The sequence below is a fragment of the Phyllostomus hastatus genome, unplaced genomic scaffold (genome assembly GCF_019186645.2).
Source record: "Phyllostomus hastatus isolate PE091 unplaced genomic scaffold, TTU_PhHast_1.1 phas_contig_283, whole genome shotgun sequence".
Classification (NCBI taxonomy): Eukaryota; Metazoa; Chordata; class Mammalia; order Chiroptera; family Phyllostomidae; genus Phyllostomus; species Phyllostomus hastatus.
In genome coordinates, this window is record NW_025333833.1 from 19,926,473 (window position 1) to 19,951,763 (window position 25,291).

The window sequence follows — 25,291 nt, forward strand, 5'->3', positions numbered from 1 at the left end:
TTCCTCAACCTCCAGGGTTAGATTCCACCTGAGACTGAAGTTCACTTCCGAGTCCATCTTTAATGGGCCTGGGAGATGATTCAGTGGTTTTCCTCTGGATCTGCATTGGCTTGGACCTGGGGACTGTGTGGTGGGCGGTGTGTTTGTGTACCAGAGGCACACAAACGAGGCACGCTCTCTGCTCCTCCTGTGGAAAACACTGGCTCAGGGCTGTGCCCGCCCTCCTTGGCCGGCGCTAAGCCATTCCCTGGGGCCATGGTGACTCCCAGGCTCCCACCTTCCCTCTGTCCCTCCTCCTTCCCTTGGCTCCCCACTGCCTCCTGCTGCTTCCCACGCCCTACTGTGGGGGGGGGCAGGGTAGGCATGGGGGGGCATCCTCCCCTCCAGCCAGCCTGCCTACCCCCTCAGGGTTCCCTGCTCTGTACTGAGTGGGAAATTTTCAGACCCAGTTCTTGCTGGTGGTGTTGAGGAAGGGACAGAGAGCCCAGCTTTGTGGAGAGCCACTGCCTGGGGACGCAGGTCTGCGTACCTGGCTTCAGGGGAACCCAGCACTGCTGATGCTGGGCCCACCAAGCTGAGGAGGCTGTGACTTCTTGCCCTGAAACCTCAGTGGGGTCTTGAGGGGCTCAGTGCTTCTGGAGCATGTTATTCCTGCTTTGGGATCTGGGGTCTGGGAAGTGTGGTGGTCCCTGTATGCCAAGCCCTGTTTTGGGGGATGAGCTGCCCAAGAGAGAGACAGAGAGCCCTTTCCACGTTCCCCTCCACCCCGGGCTCCCATGCCCATGCCTTTCATTTTATTAACCTTTCCTTTGATTCATTAACCGCAGCTAGTTGGCAGAGGCCTCACCCTGACGGCTTAAGACAAAATGTCCAGGACGCGGGGCCTGGGCTGCAGCTGGGAGTGACAGGAAGCTGGGCTGGGCCTCTCGGTCCATCCGTTCAGTGGTCTGGGACTGAAGGCAGAACGTTCCCCTTTCAGAAGGGCCACCCTCAGGCCCCTCTCGCACCAGGATGACGCTTCCTCACTGCCAGGAGCCTGAACCCAGCATTCCCAGTGGCAGGAAGAAGGATGATCTGGGCCCTGCTTCCGGCACCCCTCCCCCGCTCTGGCTGGAGCGCTGGCTCAGTGGCGTAAGTAGCTGTGACTCAGCATCCAGCCCTGTTGGGAGGGAGGAGCTGCTGCCTCGAAGGCACCTCTCTGCGTTCCGGATTTGAGCACCTCGAGGTCGCACAGAGCGTGGCAGCAGCATTAGGGTCCCTGGGGGTGAATATCGTTTTGTTCCGTGGGTTTGGTGTTGGATTTCATAAACAAGAATGCCTCCCCTTCCCATTTTCTCCCGTGTTATTTTTTGGGCACTGTGCCGCATGTGATATTTAGGACTTTAAAGGAGACAGCATCCTTTATAGAGTGAAGTAGCAGCTCTCGTCACAGTCTCCAGACTGTTCTGTAACCAGTAGCAGTGAATTGTATTTAAAAAAATAACGTATCTGATTTTGCATGCCTGGAGACAAAACGTGGCCCCTGCAGGTCACTCTGCTTCTGCCGGGCGCTGTCTCTGCTTCTCTGTCTTAAGTTCCCTGCTGGCCCTTGGAGCTCTTAACGTGCCGGGACCAGCCTGCCCGGCTTTCTCAGATGAACCCTCTGAGGCCCATTCCAGGGAGGCTCTCACAGTTTGGGCCGAGCAGGAAGTGAGGCCACTGTGTCTGATTCACTGCGTGGTGACCTTTCCTCCACGCCGGGTCCCTGCTCAGGCCGAGAAGTGTCCTGGTTGTGGGAGGGGGGAGGGGCGGACAAACCTGCAAACAGAATGTGGACACAGAAATGCACCAGGGCTGCAGTTGGGCTCCCGAAGCCCTTTTTCTGCACAGTGGCACCTCCCAGGGCGACAGACCCACTCTTCCGGTGGGCGGTTTTTCTCTCCAGGCAGACCCACCCCACCCATTGCTGCTGGCCAGTGTGTTTGGGACCATTAGGCCAATGTGGGAGGAGCCTGCCACCCGCAGATGACAGCTGAGCCCTCAGCAGGCTGGAGCTTTCCTGGGCTAGACCTGGGTGGCACTCACCCCCAGTGCAGGTGGGCAAACCCCTTCCAGCCCTCATCAGGCCACCGGCTCGATCCAGGTAGGAAAGAAAATCAGCAGCTTGTTTCAGGTGAGTCGTGGAGCCGCAGACCAAGAGGGAAGCCCGGCTCTGGTGGGAGAGCTGAGCCCTGAACGGACCCTTTCATCCAATAGGATTGGAAGGGCAGAAGGTTTGGGGACTAAGATTACTCTCTTTCTCCTCTTTAGAGTGTTTACAGTGATGCATTGTTAATGATTTGTTTATCTCTTCCAGAGAACTAAGAGTATTTTGACCCAGAAGTTGGGAGCCCTAACTCTGGTTGGTGTCCCTTGGCTCCTCAGTGGGGGAGGCCACTGTGCCGTGGGCAGCCCCTCCTCCCAACTCCCGGCTGACGTTTCCCGGGTAGCAAGAGAGACATTAATTAATCACCCTGATGATCAAATGACATAAGCGTGTTCTGAAGGAACAGAGCTAGATGCTGTGAGACGTGACTTAGCCGAAAGCTGGGCTGGGGGCCGGGTGGCGGAGCTTCCCTGAGGAAGATCTGAAGGGGCGTCAGACCACCGGGGTTACGTGGGGAAGGGGGCTTGGTGGTGGGGGGCGGGGGGGCACATTGACAGATGGTAACAGTGGGAGAGTGGATGGAGAATGTCCCAGACAGGGGATAGCATATGCAGAGGCCTTCTGGTGGGACGACGGGCACTGTCTGGGTCACTGAAGGGTGCCTGTTTGACACGGCAGCATCTTAGGAAAGGGTTTTGTGGGTGCTGGTGATTGGGAGTTGCTAAGGAAGAAGGGTTTGGCTGAAGTGAAAAGCAGAAAGACAGAGGATTGGCAAATGGAAATCTGTCCATTGTATAAGATTCAGACCCCATGGTAATGACTGTCATTTGACCCTCACTCCTGACCTAAAAACCCTCGCAGTGAGCTGGCTGACAGGCCCTGGCTGTTGGGCAGGGCCAGCCCCAGCTCCCCACCTGCGGCCCAGGCCTTGCAAACCCCACGGGCCACAGAGCATGGTGCTGCTGTCAGCATCACTCGGGAGTCCTCACGGCCCTGGGGGGTTCATCTCCAGTGGTGCCCACTCCCGCTGCCATGCTGTGGGCCACTGCAAAGGCAGCAGAGGTGCAGGAGAACACAGCAAGCAGCCCACCTGCCCGGTCCTTGGCGGAACCAGGTGTGCTGCTGCCTCCACGGAGTTTAACATGTAGTGTGGTCAGTGACATCCCACTTCCATGTAGAAATCGTGCCTCGGGCCCCCCTGCCCCTTCGCCCCACCCTGCTTAAGATCAAGTTCAACAACAGCATGAGGTGATAGTCCAGCTATGGAGCAGGCAGCGGAGGGGCAGGGACAGACTTCAGGGTTAGATCTGGGATCTTTAGCTATTGAACCACGCTAAGGAGCCATTTCTTTGGCGAAAATGGGAATATACCTGCTTCAAATGGCTATTGTGAGGGTTGAAGGGTATAACCCAGTGTTCAGATGTTACCTGCTCCTCCTACCCCCTAGAGCAGGACACTCCTCTCCAGGAGCCAACAAAATATGAGCCTATGTATCCGGAGGCCTAAAGGATGCGTAGGGAACCTGAAAGACAGAGATTCCACTCTGTCTCCTTTTTCTCTTGGTTGTGGTCTCAGAAGAGAGAGACATGTTTTCTTAGCTTCGAACAACCAAAGAACGTGATGCAATTAGGAGATGGGACATTTAACTTAAATATGGTTTGAAAATCTCATATTCAGGCATGTTTTGAAAACAACACAAATCAAAAAAACCTCAGCTCTGTGTTAGAGGACTATCTGTTGTACTTAGTACAGTTGTAGGGCACCCCTTTTTTGTGTCACACCAGAGGTTAGGTAAGATTGCCAGTGTTCTCATGCTTCCTTCTGTTTGGTGGGGCCCATGTTCTTCCTGAGTAGGGCCCCGGGTGGTGGCCCTGGCCCAGGTGAAAGTCGCTTTGTGTGGTGGCTAGAGCCTCCCGGGCGGGTGGGGCTTGTTTCCTGATGGGGCGGGATGCTGTCAGAAGACCTCTTCCACACAGTGGCACTGTCTCACAAACGCAGGGCCGTACTGATGTAGAAATGCGTTTTAATAACAGCTCTGGCTCATCGTCTCATCGTGCGTGTGATAATCTGTAGGGACTGGTTGTGGCGGCAAATTAACGTGGAGCTTACGGATTTCATTCCGCCGCGTCTGCGCAAGGCGTCAGCCGTGACCCGCATCTCCGTGAGCGTGACCGGGACGCTCCTCTCTGCCTGTCGAGTGGTCCCGCTGCTGTGTGACGTCACGAGTGGAGCTGCAAGAAGCTGTTGTCCTCAGCACAGAGGCTGGGTCTTCTGATCGCCTCTCCCTTTTTTCTTCAGTGAGATCCTCTTCTTCTGGAAGCTGGTTTCACATGGTGGCTTAGATTTTTCCATCTTTGTATCTAGCACCATTTGAAATCAGTGTTTTAGGAGTAAGAATTGCAGCACAGCCAAGGGCCGACGGCAGCCGCGCTGCTGCTCTGGGGCCAGGCTCCTCCCGCCACCTGAGCCGGGTCCAGACGGAAGCAACGTGAAAAGCAAAGCACTCTCTAGAGTACGTTGGGTCTGGGGGTGACAGTGGGTGGGGAGGAGCTTGTGTTTGCAGTCACCTGGGGGTTTGAGCAGGGGCGGAGGCTGTGATACTCCTGCTGTCAGGTAGCCAGAGTCCCCTGTCTGCAGGGCCTTTGAGCGCAGCGGTGGGCACTGCTGGGGTGGGGCCTTGGTTATAACAGGGAAGGGGAGAGGACTGTGTGCCCAGAGGACTGTCCCGTCCACACTGGCACTGCCTGCCTGCCCCTGGGCCCTGGGACATGCAGCTGCGTTTGCAGAGCAGCTGACGTCAGACTTGCCACCTGCACCGTCAAGGTGCGGGAGCCCCGGAGCACCACTGGACCCATCTCTTACACAGGCTGACCGATTTCTCCTGGTGTTCAGAGTCTGTTTTTGTCTAGCACCATTTGAAATCGGTTATGATGTAGGGGGAAAAGCAGCAGCCTCGAAGCCTCGTGCCAAGTCTGTTCAACAACAGCCTGTGGTTTCCTGGAAGACGGACGGGCACAGGGTGGGGGAGGGAGGTCACACTTTTTCCTACTAACTTCTTTAACTGCATTTCTGATACTTCATTGCAGAGGTAGGAGATGATGTATTGGGTTTTAAAAAACAGATCACTATAATTTATCCCAGGTCCTCAGTTGCATTTTGCTGAAATGTATACTGGTGTAAATTTTATAAATTGGCTGCTTGTTGACTTACCTTTCTGTTAAGAAGAGACGATTCATGCATCTGAACTTAATAAATATTTTACTGTATTCAGTTTACCACGTCTTTGTTTTTCATGATTATTTCCTATTATAGTTCTGTGATGACGAAAAGTGGGGACCTGAAAGTTATTTTCCGATGCAAATCTTAACTACGTTAGAAAGCATTTGAGTGGGTTACAGCAGACAGACAGTAAAAACAAAGCCCATTAAGACAAAAATGGAAATCTAGGAGCCAAGAAATACAATAAAGTGAGAGAAAAGATGCTGGCATTTTGATCGCCTGGGGCTACTCCTGTCAGGGAAACCGACCTGGACTGCAGTGGGCCACAGCCTGCCCACAAAGGTGGTGTTCCTTCCCATGACCCTTATTACATTGGCGGGCAGGCAGGCAGGCGGGCAGGCTGATGACTCCAGTGGAATTGTAAGCAGTGCAGGAGTTCTTCTCTCAGTTCCTACTTTCTATCAACCCTCGGAGACGGGGAACAGGTTCTGTAAAGGTATTCAGAAACCTGTGGGATCTTCAGGTTGCAGGGCTGTGGTCCCTTGAATGAGCTTTTTGCACAGGACGTGCCTGGCCGGCTGTGAAGGACCTGCAGTACTTTCACTTCACGCCAGTGGTTCTCAGGAAACGGTGACAACTCAGCCCCCTGGGAAGCTTCTTCCCTGAGATGGCCGCCCTGCCGGGGGCGGGGGTGGTTCGGGGAGGCATCTGCTGGGAAAACTTGCCTGTGAGTGTCATTCACCCCGACTGCAGCTCCAGTGCTGTTTCGAGCTGTTGATGGGAGATTCCGTGTTCTAATCCCAGGGCTGTTTTATTCACTTCTCCACTGAGGCAGGTTACAAAAGTACCTAGGGGTCTGGGAGCTATGGGTCGCTTGTAACAAATGGAACAGTTTTTGCTCCACCCACTGTGTTCCAAGCTCCAGCCTAGGCACTTGGAGCTTGGAAAATGGGTTCTGCTGTCAAGTTGCTCTGATTTCAGCCTCCAGATGACTAAGTACTAGAAGTCGGAATGGGTGAGCGGAATGTTTCTTTTGGACACACCTTGAATCTGGTTTTTGAGGCCATGCTTCCCACCCAGGTAGAAAATGCTTTGTCGGGGGTGGGTCCTGCCTAGCTGAGTTGTACCACGTGGTGAGCTGTAAGTGTGTTGGTGGCAGGGAGTGTTGGACGGAAGGTACACTCAAGCCCACTGCAAGGGCTACTGGCGAGAGTTCCCGTCTGTGGAAGTAAATGCTGATGAGTTCTTGATAAGTCTGAGGCAGCCGATCTGAACACAGTTCAGGTGAAACGGAGTGCAAGTCTTGAACCTGGTCATTCTTCATGTGAGGTGTTGTCCCAGCCTCATCGAGAAGCTGGTAGATGGTTTTAGGGGGTACCGGGCAGACTGGTGTGCCCCTGTTTTAGAGGAACGTAAGAGCTTTCCTTGAAGACACACAAAAAAATGTTTTGAGTTTATTCTAATGTGACAGTTCCACCCTACTTTCTGATTAGATTCACACCAGGAGCCTTTACTTGACTGATTCTAAGGCCCCAGCTGTACAGGTTCTGGCTTAACCGATCTGGGACTGGGGCCTGGACGTCACCTTTTATTGTTTGTTTTAAACTCATCCCAGGTGATTCTGATATGTAGCCAGGGGTTCAGAGCCACTGCTCTGTGGTCTTGTTTCTGAAAGGTTCTGTGGCTCCAAGTGTGTTCCGAGGACCCACGGGAAACGCATGGTTGTTGTAACAAATCACAGCAAAGGGGGAGTCTCAGTCTCTTCAGGTCTCTCTGAAAAATAGTCCACACTGGGCAACTCACAGACAACAGAGGTTTATTCCTCACAGTTCTGAAGGCTGGGACGTCCAAGATCAAAGGCACTGGTAGTTTCGTTGTCTAGTAGGAGCTAGCTTTCCGGTTCATAGACAGTGCCTTCCAGCAGGGCAGAGTTCACAGGGCAGAAGGTGTGGGGGAACCTTCTTGGGTTTCTTTTACAGGGACTCAGTCTTATTTGTGAAGCCTCAGCCCTCATGACCTACTACCTACCCAGTGGCCCCACTTTCTGATACCATCACCTCGGGGGCTAGGACTTAACCTGGGAATTTGGAGGGATGCAAACACTCACACGGTGTCTCAGCACACAGTTATCCTTTTAGTTCTGGAAGTCGTAAATCGACCTAGTTTTCACTGGGTTGAAATCAAGGTATTGGCAGGGCCATGCACCCACCGGAGGGACGAGGAGAGAATCAGTCTCCCTGCCTTTTCCAGCTTCGAGAGCTCCATTCTTGGGTTTGTGGCTCCTTCCTCTTGTCCTCCCAGCCAGCAGCATTTGCCTCAGTAGTCACATTGCCTTCTGCTACAGTCAGATCACCCTTGGTCTTCCTTTTTTAAGATTGGGAGTATATTTAGGACCCCAGCTGGATAATCCAGGATAATCTCCCCGTCCAAGATCTCATCTGCGAAGACCCTTTGCCATACAGGTAACATCACAGGTCCCAGGTGTTAGTGCCCCAGTATCTGTGAGGCCTGTTAGTGCCGCAGTATCTGTGAGGCCATTACCGCAAACAGCAGATAGAATGTGGAACTCACGGAAATGCAAACACCGGGCCCCACCTGAGACCCACCCGGTCAGAATCTGCATTTAACAAGATCCCCCAGTGATTCACCTACTCACTAAAATTTGAGAAGACTGGTTCTATGGGATCTTATCCAAGGATTCTCTCATAATTGAGTCCCACGTCAAATGCAGACTGAAGGAGTATTTTCCTAGGAGCCTTTGAAGGGGGCAGTAGGTGATCAGTGACTGATCACTTTCCCAAATGCCATAAATAAGTGCCCACATAAATATAACAAGTTTCCAAAATTCTCAGGGAAGCCAAGAGCCATAAGTCCCAGGATAGCAGAGCTGTTGTTCCTGATATCTGACACAAGGCTTACCACTGCAACATACAATAATTCAATTCTTTAAAAGTGACATAAAAAACATAACCGCGAGTGGCTCCTCTTGCTAACATCAGTGTTACTACCTCTCTGCAGATTTTCTTGGGCTAACAAGTGTGCAACTTCCTCAATGTGATCTATGCTTGTGGCAATTTGTTCACTTTCTGTTGGTATATAAATGATAGGGAAGGAAGAATAGTTTACTGACTATAGACCCCCAATGTTATACTTCCCCCATATTACACAATAAGGGACCAAGTTTAGACACTTTAGAAATGTTCATTTCACAGAAGGAAACCAGGAAAGAGCTTGTTAATACCAGATTCAAAAGAAAATGATAAAGGGCTTCTGGCAATGACTAAAACCTCAGAATAAAGACAATTAATTTGAAGGGCTAAGGAAGGGATTGTCAAATGCCCTGTTTGTCCACACGAGGGCAGCAGTGCTACAATTTACAAAGCTTCATTTTGGTGGAACCTTTGAGGAGCCTGGAAATGAAACAATATAGCTGGGGTGGGGGTGGGGGGGGGGGGAGATGAGCACAGTCACTCAATTTTGCATGATTTCTGAAGTCAGTGCACTATGTTAAATCCTGCTTGAGTACAAGTACTCAAATTTTTAAAATACATAGAAGTTCATTCGAGTTACAGTGTTAGCTGTCACTAAATTTAGAGTATCGGAGTTGCCTATTTTCCTTAAACCTAACATCTACCTTAACAATGACCAAATTCCTCCTGTTCCAGGTATCTTCAGCACCCTTGCAGACTTCCACTGTTAATCACCTGGAATGATCTAACTGTATATATTATCCCAATGTACAGGTATTAGAAATAACCTCAAGTTAAAGCCAAATACAATTTGATAAAATGCTTTATTTGTAGTCAACCTAATTTTCATCCAGTGCTCATATTAAAGATCACTTTTGTATTTTTAAGCCACAGATTATCTTGTTTGATTAGCCAGGCAACAAGATCTTCAATTTTTCTGATCTTTAATAGGCCAATTTAATAAAACCTCAAATTTCTTAAGTAAATGTAAGCCTTTACCCATGACAAGTTTCTATGTAGAAATGGGCCCTGGGACTGGAGAGTCACTAATGCAGAGATTCTCAACCTTAGCTACCTATTAAAGCACCAGTGAACTAGGTATGCAGCACAGGGCAGATGGTCTGGCTTGACTGACAGGTTACTTAAGAAATTCAGTATGAAGAGGTAGCTTGGGAATAAAAGTTGGGATTTAATTGTAGAATGTCTTCAAGCTTTATTCCGAGGAACTTGGACTTCGTGCTGTCGGTAACGTGGTGTTACTGAACAGGAGAGGCAAGTGATGGGCTAAGAGTGGAGAAGCCCGGATGTACTTCGGGCTCTGAGATGTGCGAGTTAGGATGACTGTGGGCGTGGACGGTGAGGGAAGGTGGGACTGGACCAGAAACATACGGACTGACGTAAAACACACGGGAAAGAAACACACTGGCACAAAGATGATCATTTGTAATCCTGCATTTTATTTTTAGCAGATTTGAAGCTATTTTTCAAAAACTAAACAAAAACCTCCTCCATACCTGGGGCTTCCCATTTCACTGCAAATACATTTTTCCAGCTTTAAAAAACTTTAATTCAAATATCCTTCTTTCTCTGTCATTTGAACAAACTTTTCAACAAAAATTGGTTCCCTCATACATTTCAGTAACTGAAAAATTATTTGACATAATTTTTATACATATTAACCATTAAATTGAAAAAAGTAAATTTGAAGCAGAAACTACTGTAAAAGTGCATTTATTTTGGTAAGCATAACAATCTGGTTGAAAAATACAATTAGGCTTTAATAAGTGAATAGTATATCCATCCCTGCTTCTAAGCAAGCACTGCATTTTTGAAAATAAGTATGTGAAAATAGGTAGACTTCTAATTCCGAATTCCAGTGTATTCCCACTCAAACTCATCTTCCAAATGCCCCTCACTAGAGATTACAGAGGGAAGGCACATTTTATACAGTAAAATAGTCTTTACTCTGGTCCACTGATACCCCAAATCATGTCCAATTTAGGGCAACATTTCTTTGGCCAAATTTGTGCTACAGAAAAGTGTAAAACAAAACGTGTAAGAAGGAATTAGAGTAGCAGTCCCTTCTCTTTGCCCACTGGCTCATCTGAAAGAGACCCTGATTGGTGCAAGGACTCAGAAGAGGGGGAATCTATTCCACCTGAGCATAAAGTGCTACCTGATGAGCTAGGTGATTTTCCTTCTAGGACCACCAACCAACAGTTTCCTGGCAAGGTGCACACAAAAACTAATTCTGATGCAACTTGAGATTATCTAAGTTTACTCCCCCACAAAACTGCCTAAGGCTAGGTGACTGAGTGAGCTATCCTACTTTTTTTCAAGTAGGGAGAGAAAACCATCAAGGCCAGAACTCTACATCCCTTAAAGAGTAGAATTCTCCCTGAGAAAACTACAAGGCCACAGCATTCACTTTGTATTAAACTAGCATTCTTGTTATTGAATGTGTTCTAACTCTTTATAGAAGTATACTACTGTTGCTGAATTTTTACTGATTTAGATTAAGTTTGATATTGAAGTGAACAGCCCTGGCTGGTGTGGCTCAGGGGATTGAGCGCTGACCTGAGAACCAAAGGCTCGCCGGTTCAATTCCCACTTGGGGCACAGGCCTGGGTTGCAGGCCAGGACCCCAGGAGGGGTGCTCAAGAGGCAACCACACACTGATGTTTCCCTCTCTTTCTCCCTTCCTTTCCCCTCTCTAAAATGAAATAAAATCTTAAAAAAAAAAAGTGAACAAATGCCATACATTAACTTTACTTATGGCTTCTCTAAATTACCAAGAAGTTAAAATGTTTCTTTTTAATAGAATTTCACTGTTTACTCTGAGTATATCCCAATAATATTCTTAGTTAAGGAGTCAAACTTACTCAAATTCCCAGTTTTCAGTAATCTTATTTTTAATTTTTAAGGGCTAAAGTATTATACACATATTTATACAGACTTTTTACAATAAACTATATACCATACATAGTTGTTGAGAGAATGAATCTTAAGAGTTGGTATTACTTTTTTTAGAAAGGTTTCAAAATCACATTCTTTACAGATGAAATACAATCTCATTTTGAAGTATATTTCTCTAAATTTTGAGATTTTCCACCTTAATACTACCAGGGGCCTTGTGTTGACTCGCCCTACAAATGCAAGTGCTCTTTGAGGTACAAGAGGCAAGATGTTCAGACGCAAATTCATGCCCCTTTCGGAGAGGCATCGAAGGACAATGACGACATTCAAATGACATTAAAACCTGAGCATTGTCTGAACATTCATGACACTTTAAGAAATCATTAAGCACCTCTGTAGACTCTTCCTTTATAGTTGTATTGATATAATGTGTAAGACTGTGTAAGTTTAAGGTGGACATTTGATAATTTGTATGTTATGAAATGACAGCACAATTTTAGTTTATACCCATCAACTCAGTTACAAAAAAGTTTTCCTTATGATCACAATTTTTAAGATCTATTCTTTTAAGAACTTGCCAATATGCAATCTAGCACACCAGTCACCATGCTACACGTTACATCCCAATATGCACTCGTAACTGGAAGTCGATACATTTTGAACACCTCATCCAATTTCCTCACCCCACTGCCCACCACCCACCACCCACCCCTGGTCCCTCCAAAAGTGATTTCTTGTTTTATTTTTTATAGATTCTACATCTAAGATCACACAGTATTTGTCTCCCCTGTATGACATTTCACTTAGCAAAATGCCCTCAAGGTCCATCCTCACTGTTGCCAAGGTCTGGATTTCCTTTTTATGACTGAATAGTATTTCACTGTACAAGTACACTTGTCTTTATCCATTGATCCGTTGATGGACACTTTGGCTGTTCCATGTCTTGGTTATTGTGAATGCTGCTGCAACAAACAGGGAGGGGCAGGTATCTCTTCCACATCATGATTTCATTTCATTCCGATAGATACCCAGAAGTGGAACTGCCAGATCATAAGGTGGTTCTATCTTTAACTTTCTGAGGATCTCCCATACTGTTTTGCATAGCAGCCATGCGAAAATGTAGACCTTGACATTTTAACAGAATCAAAAGATGAAACATGTTACGCCGGTTTTTGGGAAACCATTTAGTGCTCTGCTGGAGTGCTTGCCTTATTGTGGTAAGGCCTGTCTGTATTCGGCATTAACATCTGTTTTCCTAAAGGCAAGATAAAGAGGTAGCATGAAAGACAAACATAATTAAGTACAGAAATTAAATTCAGAAGCTTACTTAGAAAATGAACAATTAAAATAAACTGTATTGAGTCCCTGATCTAAGAAATAATTCTTTTAAAATAATTTCAAGTGTTCAACTCTCCTGCCTCAGAATCTTATTCTAGTCCAGCACTGTCTAAAAATATGAGTCATATGGGTAATTTTAAATTTTCTAGAAGCCACATTAAAAAATTAAACAGGACTATTAATTTTATTATCTTTTACTTGACCCAACACAGGGAATATATTATCATTTTGTCATGTATTTTACATTTCCAGCACATCCTACATTGGAGTAGACACATTTGAAGTCCTCAGCCACACATGGCCATTACCTTCTGAATCAGAAAATGTCATTGTAGTCCCTGCCTCAGTCAACTGACCATGACAGACAGACTAAGACTAAAACGGGCGCAGCCAGTTATCTGCAGTATGCTTGTCACAGCAGCCACGTCCGGGATGCCTGCCCAGTGCCAGAGAGGACCAGTTGGCCCTGGATTCCTGGTACTCCTCTCTGTGGGGAGGCCACCACTGTCACAGGACCCACTTGTGGTCGAGCAGCTTCCGAACAACTACTGTGGGGGTGATGTCATGGTTAGGCCCGTCCCTGAATTCTCCAAGACTGCTGTATTTTTCTATGTTTTGAAGTCAACTCAAGTTTTCTCTGTAAAAGTGGAATCTTTTTAAATTAGAATTTAAAATATAATTCCTATGTGAGAAAGATAACAAATTTCTGACAATATTTACTTGATTAACCATGAAGCTATTTGAAGATGACAAAAATCTGCATCCCAATTACTAATGACCATTATTTTATATTAACTTCGGCATTTGTTAAATTAACTTAAACCGTTTACAGACACCTTGAAGCTCATGACAGTCTGAAAACTACTTTCCTGGTTGGCTTCAGCCTCAAGGAACCCTGAGAGAACAGGGTGGAGAGGGCTGGGAGGCCCAGACCGCCCTTCCAGTAGGAGTGTTTGTCTCCCTTTTCCCCCTGGGATCACAGACACCACCGTGCTTTTACCAAGAAATCGCCCTTCCCACTGGGCTTTGCAGAACCTGCCCCCAAAGTCCTGACTGTAACCTAGAGTAGCACCTCACATGGCAGGTGTTGGGGTACGGTCTCCCTCTCCTCCCCGCTCTGTGGGCACACATTCTAACAGAGGGACACTTCCAGTTCATCTTGTTCACGTGGAAGGTCAAGGGCTTCCAGGCAGTGCAATCCACAGTTTTCCAAAATCTAGGGATCTTTGTTTTGCTGGTTTCTCTTTGTATGGTAAAAAATTTCTGGTTAAGAAAATAGATACACCTTTACAGAGTTAATGTTTATAACTTGAAATTAAAAATATTTAAAAAATTAAATGAAATGTATTTTGGCTTCTGTAAATAGACATTTTTCTTCCCTGAACTTAAAGGGAACAGACTCTATGATTATTTGCCACTTAGGTAAAAAAATTCCCTCACTTTGAGATTCACAGCAACTAAAAGCTAGAGGACAAGGGGACCCCACCTCAAAGACAAAGCCTGTTAGTCCACATTATTTTCCATTAAAATTGGAATGATATAAAAGATTGATAGTTTGGCAAAGGAAACAGGAATTTAAGTATCCTTTTTAATGTTTACTGTCATCGTATCTTAGATAGGGTTACTGACATCTATATATTTATTCAATGTCTGAAAAGAAACACAGAAAGCAGATACCTTTTAATGATAAAAGCAAACCTTTCATCTCTTCTTCTCAGAGAGAAATAAATTTTACTTCTCTGTGGCTCTCACCAGTTAGGTAGGTGCTGAACAGAGGAAGGGAAGAGGCCTGAATAAAATAGTGACAACAAACCAAAAGGAAGAGTGGCGTAATAACTGGGATAAAATTAGTGACCGGGGAGAATGGAAGGAAAGCTGCCGATGAGATTCATACACGGGGACTTTTCTGATTCTTATTTAGGAAATGGCTTAAAGAGGAACATTGTGCAAGAAGCTCCTTTAAATTGGAAGTCTTATAGCTCATCCAGCAAATAAATCAAGATGCTGATTTTCTGTGCAATCTGTTTATCTCTGGAACATGTAGCCTGAACTGAATTACGTAAACTCTTTCACAGAGTAACAGATTGGGGGAGAAATGGCCCTGGTCTCTAGCACCTTATTTTAGGGAATACACAGAGTGCACATACTAAATGCACATAACACTGTCTTAGAAATCCATGTTATGGCAAGTCACACATTTCCAGCTGCATTCTGACTTCTGCACTGCACAGTTTCTTCCTGGGGCACATCTGTTTGCAACCTCAGGGGAGATCTCTGTAAAACTGATGATAAGACCTCCCATTTTCCTGGGATGCGTTTAAATCTCATTAACGTGCTTTCTCAACTAATTACAAAATCTCTTTGTCATCTTAGTTTTCCATTGAAAATGCTTGAAGAGCTTGTTGAATACTCAAGAATTAGAGGACCAACTAGAAAAATGTTTAAGTGCATTTGACTCTTCAGTTTTTTTGTCCCATACCACTTCTAGTGCCCACCACCTGAGCTGGCCACTACACACAGTAGATCCAAAAAACTTTGTGATGTACATTTAAGCAGATAGATTAAAAATAAATAAAATATTTAAAAAATAATTACAAAGTTACTGAAGCAGGCATTATTAGCCTAACATTAAAAACAGGGTTACGTTACAACAAATAATAAATATCCATAATGAAAAAAAGAAAAACGATTTAGTCACAATGATTTAAATGATTATTAAAATTCATAAATTATGCAAAGAATTCTAATAAACTCTTGCAAACTCTCACCTTGAAACAACTGGATTAAAGAAAAATGATGCACCTAAGAAAAAAACACTCACTACAAATAAGTGGAAACATTCATGTAAAGAAAAGGCAGCGGACTTTCGGGCACACTCGGTCGTGACATGCGGCAACGGGCTGCAGCAGTAGCGTGGGGTGAGGCTGTGCGCTCCAAGACTAGACAGTGTGGCAGAAGAATTGGCTAAGAAAGGAAATGGAAGGAGTGTGTGGATAGAGCCCTTTTCAGACCAACTTTGGGAATCCTATTCTGTTCTTAGGTTAGAGCTAAGAAACAGAAAACTGTATGAGAAAAATTTTGTGGCCATTTCCAACAATTTAAGTGATGTTTAATGATCTTAAAAATGACTACTTGCACTATTTTGTAATTTGTTTTTTTGCTTTGTCCTCCTTCTTTACTAGCCAATAGATGAGGGACACTTGTATTTTGACAGTGGTTTCCTTATATGTAATAATTTTTGGTGACATTCTCCCATACAGACTCCCCAGTCACACACTTTTTAGGAAATGCTACAAGGGCCCCTAATGTATTCTCATACCTTCATATACCCCCTAACACATGTTACCTTGCATACTTTAGCAGCAATTTCCCCGGAGAAGTCTAAGATGTAATCAAATCTTACAAGTATATGCACATTTTGTTGCCTATTCTATGTCTCATTCCTTTTCATTTTCATGTTTCATTTTATTTCTTCATTTTAATTTCAATTAATTTATCACCCTAACCCCCTCTCCTTTGGCAATCCTCAGCTTGTTCCCTGTATCTATGGATTTGTTTGTTTTTATTTATTGGCTTTGTGTTTTTAGATTATACTTATAAATGAAATCACATGGTATTTTAATGCCTGACATGTTTCACTTAGCATAATACCCTTTAGGCACTTCCATATTGTTGCAAATGGCAAGATTCCATTCTTTCTATTTTTCCTTATTGCTGAGTAATATTGTATTGTATGTTTACCACATTTTCTTTACCGTTTCATCTATCAACAGACACCTATGATGCTTTCATATCTCAGCTATTATAAATACTGCAGTGAACAAAAGGTTGCATATATCCTTTTAAATGAGTAATTTTGTTTTCTTGGATAAATACCCAGAAGCAGAATTGCTAGGTTATACAGTAACTCTGTAGTTTTTTGAGAAATCTTCATACTTTTTTCCATAGTGGTTGTACCAGTTTACAATCCTATCATCAGTGCCAACATCCATATCGTCAGCACTTATAGTTGTTTTGACAGGTGTGAGGTGATAGCTCATTTGGTTTAATTTGCATTTCCCTGATGACTAGTGATGCTGAGCATCTATCCATGCCTGTTGGCCACTGGTATGTCTTCTTTCAAGAAATGTCTATTTAAGCCTAGTTTTTAAATTGGATCCTATTGTGTGTGTGTGTGTGTGTGTGTGTGTGTGTGTGAAGTTGTGTGAGTTCCCTATCTATTTTGGATGTTAACCCCTTATTGGATGTTATTAACAAATATTTTCTCCCATTCAGTAGGCTGTCTGTCCTTTTTCTTGATGATTTCCTCACTCTGCAAAATACTGTAGTTTGATGTGGTCCCATTTATTTTTCGCTTTTCTTTCCCGTTCCTGAGACATATGCAAAAGATGTTGCTAAGGCTGAGGTCAAAGAGTTTACTTCTATGTTTTCTTCTGGTTTTATGGAATCAGGTCTTACATTTAAGTCTTTTATCCATTTTTAGTTTTGTATACGGTGTAAGAAAGCAGTCCAATTTCATTGTTTTGCATGCATCTCTCAAATGTTTCCAATGCAACTTAAAGTGATTGTCTTTACCCCACTGTATATCCTAGCCTCCTCTGTCATAGATTCACTGACCATAATAAGCAACAATTTCTGGGTTATTTTCTTCTATTGTTTACATATCTGTTTTTATGCCAGTATCATACTGTTTTGACTATTGTTGCTTTGTAGTATAGTTTGAAATAAGGGCGTGTGATACCTTCCACTTCATTCTTTCTCAAGATTTCATTGGCTTTCAAGGTCTTTTTTGGTTCCATATAAATTTTACAATTAGATGTTCCAGTTCTGAGGTGAACGCCATTGGTATTTTGTTAGGAATAGTACTGAATCTGTTTATTACTTTAGTTAGTAAGAACATTTTAGCAATATTAATTTTTGCAATCAATAAGCATATACCTTTCCATGAGATTTATATATATCATTCTATAATTTAAGCTTATAAAAACTTAAGAATGAATATATTCTTAAAGGACTGCATTGTTAATATCCCCTTAAATGCTTTATCTTTTTTATGTCATACTGTAGATTTTTTTGTTTTGTGTATATCTTAGTTATTGGAGTTTGATACTTTTGTCTTTGAACTTTGTAGTAGCTTTTGAAATGTCTGATTTGCTGCATGTATTAAATAAAAATATTTTCCTTTATCATATTTTCTTATTCTGGTTGTGGCCTTTCCTTTTCTGCTTAAATAAAATATTTTAACATTTCTTATTAGGCTGTTTTAATGGAGATGAAACTCCTTTAGCTTTTGCTTCTCCAGGAAACTCTTAATCTCTCCTTCAATTCTGAATGATAACCTTGCCAGGTATATTATTCTACATTGTAGGTTCCTACATTCTGGCTGGTACAACTGCTGCTGAGAAACCAGCTTACAGCCTTCTGGGGTTTCCACTGCATGAAGCTAGTTGTTCTCTGCTGCCTTTGCAACTGTCTCTTCATCTTTAACATTTGCCACTTTAATTGCAAAGCAGTATGCTTTGGTTTGGGTCTCTTGGGTTCATGTTTGGAACTCTCTGTGCATCCTGGACCTGGATGTCTGTTTCTTTGCTCATGAAGTTTTACTATTATTTGTTCAGATAAAGTTTCTGTACCTTTCTCTTTTTTCCTTCTTCTAACATCCTTATAATGCAAGTTTTTGTGAACTTGATGTTATTCCAGAGGTCCCTTAAACTATCCTCATTTTTAAAAATCTTTTTTTAATTTTTGCTGTTCTAATTGGCTAATTTCCACTAGCCTGTCTGTCTTACGGGCCACTGATTCATTCTTCTGTATTAACTAATCTGATGCTGATGCCTTTTAGTTATTTTTCATTTCAGTTATTGCATTCTACAGCTCCACTTGGTTCTTCATTATACTTTCTCTTCATTGAAGTCCTTTGTAAGTTCCTCTGTTCCACTCTCAAGTTTGATAAGCACCCTTATAACTGTTTCTTTCGATTCTTTATCAGGCAAATTATTTATCTCCATTTCATTAGGGTTTCTTCTGACACTTTTTGTTTCTTCATTTGAGAGACTTGCTTTTGTTTTCATTGTGTGAGTTCCTATGTTTGTTAATATGAATTAGACAAAATAGCCATTTCTCCCAGTCTTGATACAATGGCTTTGTGTAGAAGTGACCTCTGTATAGTGTGTGCCAGATGATTTTTGGCAGGGTGCTTAGAGCCGAGGAGATGCCTACAGCATCTAAGGTGTGGGCCTAGTGAGACAGGATCCAGGCAGGTGTGTACTCTATTGATCCTACTTCCTCCTGTTGGAGTTGAAATTGGCTCCTAATTCAGCAAACTTACAGGTAGGCCAGAGCACCTATATAGAGCTCCCATCCACCCTATCAAGGTGTAGAGGGACATATACAATGGTTCTCACTGGCAGCTCTAACCTCAGAGATTTCTCTATTGCTCTTGCAGCTTGCCTTCTCTATCAGATCTCTCTCCTTTTTGGTGTATGGAACGTGGTCTTGTGAAGAAGTAACCTTGTATAGCTTGTGAGCGCTGGGCAGTTTTGGCAGCCTAGTTGGAGCCAGGCAGGTGTCAGGGGATCTACCTTGTCAGGCTGGAAGAGCCCCAATTAGAGACACCTTGTTCATCCTGCTTGCTCCTTTTATTTGAACCCAAAATGGGCTACGGGGAGTATGGTTGGAACACACTGCAGTGATCTTGCAGGCAGGCCAAAACACCCAGATGGAGCTCCCACTCACCTCATCAAGGTGGAGGGGCTGTATGCAATGGAGTTTACTGGCACTTCCTCTCTGGAAGAGTTCCTGAAGATCCTGGACAGCCCCTGCAGTTTCCCAGATTTCTCTAGTTGGTCTCCTCTTGTTTATTCTTCAGTAGTTATTCAATCAGTCCTCGGCTGCCAGAAATCAGGAGTTACTGATTTCTGTATAGGTGCATATTTTGATGTGCTTGTGGGAGGAGGGGAGTTTACTGTCCACCTACACCATGGACTTTAGCACCCACCTACACGAGGGACATCCTCAACCTCCTTACTATTTTGTACTTTGACATGAAGTCTGTAGAAGGACAACTGTATTCCCAAATTATCATAAATACAAGTTTATATCAAGTCCACTTCGTGCCAAGTTTTAACAGCAACTTGTTGATTTATGCTTGGGATTAACTGTGCATGGTGCCCTCCTTCCAGAGTAACCTCTACAAACAGTGAAGAAACTACATGCACTGTAGTTTTGTAAAGGAGTTTCTAAGGCAACAATGGTCAGCTTGCAGTAAGGGGGTGTGCGAAGACTATAAACATTAAACAGTTCAAAGAATATAAGATAAATCTTTACTTTCTTAAAAGGAAAGCAGGGTAAAGCTACTAGGTATTACCCCACATACTTTTTAGAACATATACATAGATGAGGAGTCTTTAAAAATCCAATGATCTAAAACAGGAGAAAAGGTTGCCTATAAACTTCATTGTATTTCTTCAAATTTCAAATACATTGGCACATCAGTAACAGTCTTCACCCTGGTTACTCAAAGCACAGCCTAGGTCCAGCAGCAGCATCACTTGGAGCTCATTAGATATGGAATCTCAGATCACTAATGGTACTTAACCTTTAATGTGGAGGTTAAATTGATGCTCAGATAATTTGTCACTTTTAAAGAACCATTAAGTGATAGATAGAGTGTTTGATTCAAACTTAAGAACCTTTAACTATTTTGCCCTAGCTGCTGTGGCTCAGTGGATTGAGCACTGGCCTGTGAACCAACGAGTCACCAGTTCGATTCCCAGTCAGGGCACATGCCTGGGTTACGGGCTAGGTCCCCAGTTGGAGGTGCGGCAAGAGGCAACCACACATTGATGTTTCTCTCCCTCTTCCTCCCTCCCTTTCTCCAAAATAAATAAACAAAATTAAAAAAAAAAAAAAAAAGAACCCTGTACTATTTTTATGCACTGACATTTTTAAACAAATAAAAAAGTAAGGGACATAAAGCTATATTGTTTTGCTTTCTTTAGAAGTTATTTCTACTTAACCCTTTTGGAATTATATAAGTATTTAACTGACAGTTTTCCCTACTCAGACTGATGTGCATATGTGATTAAAAAATATTACTGGAAGAGAAATCATATATGCATAGCATGTGTTATATAAATACTTAAGATTCAAATGAAGGAATTGTGGGTATTTAAAAAAACCCCGTAATATGAAAGAAGTTTGAGCTCTTTGAGTGCAGAATGTACTTTTATTACAGAGCTCAAACCTAATGATCAAAATAAAAGAAAAATACATATATCATAAAATCATGAATACCAAAATGCCTAAAATTAATGATTTGATTACCAGGCTACTACCAAAATAACTGGGAAGAACAAATAACTAAAAACCAGAAATTTCAAAGCATCTAATCTTGGTCTGTGCTTTAAAGCACATAATGTTGATTTATGCTCCAGGATTTATTCTCTTTCATTAAATTATAAATTATTTCATTAGAATTTAAGTTTGATGCTTAAGAACCCTATGACCTTATATGAATTTGTATTATTTTTATTTTCTGTTTCCCATCTTATAAATAGAAAGACAGATAAAGTTAATGAGGTGCCTTGTAAATCTTACCCCTTTCAGTATGTTAAACCCCATCAGTTTTCCTGAAACATAGTAAATTAAGAGAACATAAGAGGGAAATCAAATAGTGTTGCTTTTAATTCCCCAGTTCAACTTGTATAAATAACAACTCCAAATGGAAAAAAAAAATCAAATTGGGTATTTGATGACATCTACATACCTTCTTAGAACTACTTAAATAAAAATGACAAATGGAAATTTTCATTAAAAAATTCCAGTGAATATACCTGTCAAAATTTCCACAGTGAACAATTTTAAATTTATTCCTAGGCACCATTCCAGTTGAGAATGTAGGGTATACCTAGGGTGTGGAAGGCCCCATCATGGTCCATGATTTATTGCAGAACTTAAACCATAAATCCTACAGGAATTTTTCTTATAGATGTAATAGCTGAAGCAACACTGCAGATTTCTCTTGTTATAATGATAGCAAAAGTAGCTATAACTATTTTTAGTAAAGAAATGCAATTCTGATGGCACAGTCATGCACACACATTAAAAACTGCATGCGATACAGAGTGCAAACAAAAGCTGCACAAAAGCACGTGAAGAGTGAGAAGCACCAATATGTTCAAGAAATAAGCTTTAATTTACCCTTTCTTCTTCTTGTGAAGGGACAGGAGGCCACCGCCAATTATTGCAATGACAGCAACTACAACAAACCAAAGAACAAATGAAATGTAACTGACAACTAATTACCAATATTAAAAACATAGCAGAAGAAACTACCATTGGTTACAGTTCAATGGTCAGAAAGTGCTCTTTTATTTAACTACATATACATTTATATTCCATCTGGAGTCTTCACCATCTAAATCTAATTCCCTGGAATCACTTAAACAGTCCACAGGAAGTCAGAGAAGAGTCCTCGCTTAATATAGAAAATTACCCAAAACACAGGACTAATCATCTTGAAAAGACATCTGTTATTTACGATTTGTTACTAAGTAAACATATAAAATGTAAATGAATATATAATCACCAACACAAGGAAGTATGTCATATAAGAGGAGAGGTGTTCCTAGATTGGTTAACTTAATTTCAAGCTATAAAAACTGTAGAAGTTGAAAAATCCATTAATAAATAATGCTCTTCTTCGCATTCTTGATTTAAGTGGCATCCAAATTGGGATACTTACCCACAGAAATAACAATTGCAGCAATTCCTCCGGCACCTGAGAAAAAAAAAAAACCAGTTTGAAGATAACTGAGCACATGTGAGTCTCTAGAGAGCAATTACATTTTAGTTCATCAGATCATCTATACACTACAGTAGAGAAAAAAGTTATCAATTTAGTTTAGTGTCACAGTGGTAGTGCATGAAGCTCATTTTGATCACAGAACCCTTATAATTGACTCCAGGCTTAGGGTCCAACATTGTTTTGTGCTGTAGCCACCACACCAGGTTAATGAGTAAAGGTTGCTACTAGGACAATCAGAATTCATTGGATTAGTGGAAAATTGTTTTAAAAATGTATTATCCCATTAGAGTTGATTTAGTTCTGTATTCAGTCTGTCCCTTCTTATGATTTTTATTACAAAACTAATTTATATGTGTCTACCAACAGAGGATCTGTGCAATAAGTCATAATGAACTTCCATTAATTATACAAATGTGATTATCAGAATTGACACAAGCAATATGCTATCATCAATCTTCCCTCATGCACCTCCACCCCCAATCTAAGACATACCAAGGAGATTCTAAAAATGCAAAAGAAACACTCAAGCACAAGGACAAAAATTATGCTTAGAAACTTAAACATGCATTTTTTGACTATCCAGAGTAATAACACTACATAATCTTAATCTTTACAAATGCTGGTCAGTAGCACCTCTGCTTTTAAACTGGCATTATTTTTATTAAATTTCTGTATGTCAAAGCATACAATGTCATGTTTGCCTTTGCTCTTTTCATTTCATAAAAATTATCAAGTGTGTGGCATCTTAGGATGGCCCTGGGTTCACTGGCAGAATGACGGTTTGGCAGCAGTGTTCAGAGGGGAGACACAACAAGCCTAAGGTGCATTTTATAAAAAGATAACCCTTACTAAGCTAGTCTAATGTAAGAAAGGTAATACACATATCTCTTCATTTAGTTATCAAGTAATCTTTATATTTCATTTAAATGACATAACTATACTTTATAATTTTCTTGAACACATATGATGTGAACCGTGAGCCTACACAAAGTGTGCTATACCAGCTCATTCTGAAAAAACATTAAACCAATATATAATACTTTAAGGCTTGGGTGTACAAGGTATGACTAAAAAGAAAACTTATCTACCAACTGCCATCGCAGTGACATTATCACATGGAAAGTAAGTTATATTCTATAAATTTTAACCTACATAGAAACACAGCAATTGAGAAAGTTATCTCACCCTACTAGGAATTCTAATTTGAGGAACCTCTTGAAAACTGTATTACTTACACGTGTCTACACATACTAGTGCTTACATTTGTCATAGTATCTGTACTGTTAAAATGAGTACAAATGTCAATTATCACTCACTTGTGACAGGCTGTTTCTTTAACTACAGATAATCAAAATATGATCATTTCAAACTTTAAGGTCAAATAATGCAGTGTTAAAAAACAAAATAATACCTAAAGCATCAGCTGGTGGACTATGAGTTGGTGGACTAAGAGTTGATGGTCCAGGAGCTGGTCCTAGAAGAAAAAAAATTGAAATTAAGGAAGAAAAAAGATAATAAAGACTGAAGACCTCTAAATTATAGGTTTAGAACTTTTGCCTTTAAAGGAAAACTCTTATAATTTTACTTTCCTTATATAAATGATATTAATGTTTCTAATTTATAAGTAGTATAAAAAACATTATAAATTTATATTCAATGTCATCAGAATACTTTTTCCTGTCTAGTAATTCTTCCTATAATAATGTTCTGTGGTACAGCAATCAAATTTATCATGGACTATTGTTAAAATTAGCCCATGGACTGATGTGATACTATGTAAGATGAAAAGATGTTGGAAGGCTTAAAAAAAAATTTAGAAGTTGATCTGCAGTAGAAGGACACTTCCACAAAATAAAGGCCCTTTATGAAACACCAACAGCTGCCCTGGCTGGTATGGCTTAGTGGAGTAAGTACTGGCCTGCTGAACGAAAGGTCACGGTTCCATTCCCAGTCGGAGGGGCACATGCCTGGGTTGAGGGCCAGGTCCCCAGTTGGGGGCGTGTGAGATGCAACCAATCAATGCATCTCTTGCACATCATTGTTTCCTTCTCTTTCTCCCTCCCTTCCCCTCTCTCTTAAGTAAACAAATCCATAGCTAACATCATACTCAATGGTGATGGACAAAGTTGTTGCCTTAGGGTCAAAAACAAGATGGGATGCTTGCATTTCCTACTTCTGCTGAACAGCACACTGGAAATTTTAGTCAGAGCAATAAATCAAGACAAAGAAATAAAGAGCATCCATATTGGGAAGGGAAAACTAAAATGCTTGCTACTGAAGATGATGTCATCTTTTACATGCAAAACTCTAAAGATTACAAACACAAACACACATGTGCCCACACAAACACAAACCTGTCAGAATAAATTCAGCAAACTTTCAGGCTACATAATCTACACTCCCAAATTAGTTACACTTCTATACACTAAAAATAAACAATCCAAAAGGAAATTATGAAAACAATTCTATTTACAATAGCATAAACACTACAATACTTAGGAATAAACTTAACCAAGGAGGTGAAAAACTCCTACAACTGAAAACCACAAAATACTGCTGAAAGAAATAGAAGTCAACATAAACAGAAAGACTGAAATACTTAATATTGTTAAGATGTTAATACTACACAAAGTAATCTTGAGGTTATGTCCAATCCCTATCCCATCTTAAATATTCATATTTCATAAATAGAAAAATCCAACCTATAATTCATGAAATCCAAGGGTCTAAGACTACCCAACACCATCTTGAAAAACAACAGCATTGATGCGAGGGCTCATACTACCTGATTTTAAAACTTACTAAGAAGCTACAGTACTCAAAACAGCAGTATCAGCATAAAGACAGGCACAGAGACCAAGTGAACAGACAGCCCAGAAATAAACCCTCACATAAACAATCAAATGCCCACAAGGG

General features: G+C 42.1%; 1 protein-coding gene across 10 annotated transcripts in view; it reads right to left on the reverse strand.

Annotated features, from left to right (window-relative positions):
* Nucleotides 1-9,750: 9,750 nt before the first annotated feature.
* Nucleotides 9,751-25,291, reverse strand: part of LOC123818544 (membrane cofactor protein-like) — a 42,096-nt gene continuing 26,555 nt past the window's right edge. For 6 of the 10 annotated variants that reach the window (XM_045838798.1, XM_045838797.1, XM_045838794.1 and 3 more), the window contains 5 exons: nucleotides 23,787-23,849; nucleotides 22,313-22,348; nucleotides 21,769-21,826; nucleotides 14,245-14,333; nucleotides 9,751-12,484 (listed from right to left, as the gene is read on the reverse strand). In XM_045838798.1, coding sequence (XP_045694754.1) covers nucleotides 14,282-14,333; nucleotides 21,769-21,826; nucleotides 22,313-22,348; nucleotides 23,787-23,849 — 209 coding nt within the window. In that variant the 3' untranslated portion in view covers nucleotides 9,751-12,484; nucleotides 14,245-14,281. Of the gene's footprint in view, nucleotides 12,485-14,244; nucleotides 14,334-15,335; nucleotides 15,370-21,165; nucleotides 21,198-21,768; nucleotides 21,827-22,312; nucleotides 22,349-23,786; nucleotides 23,850-25,291 lie in introns of all 10 variants that reach the window. The other 4 variants (XR_006785645.1, XM_045838792.1, XM_045838791.1 and 1 more) reach the window with 4 other exon arrangements.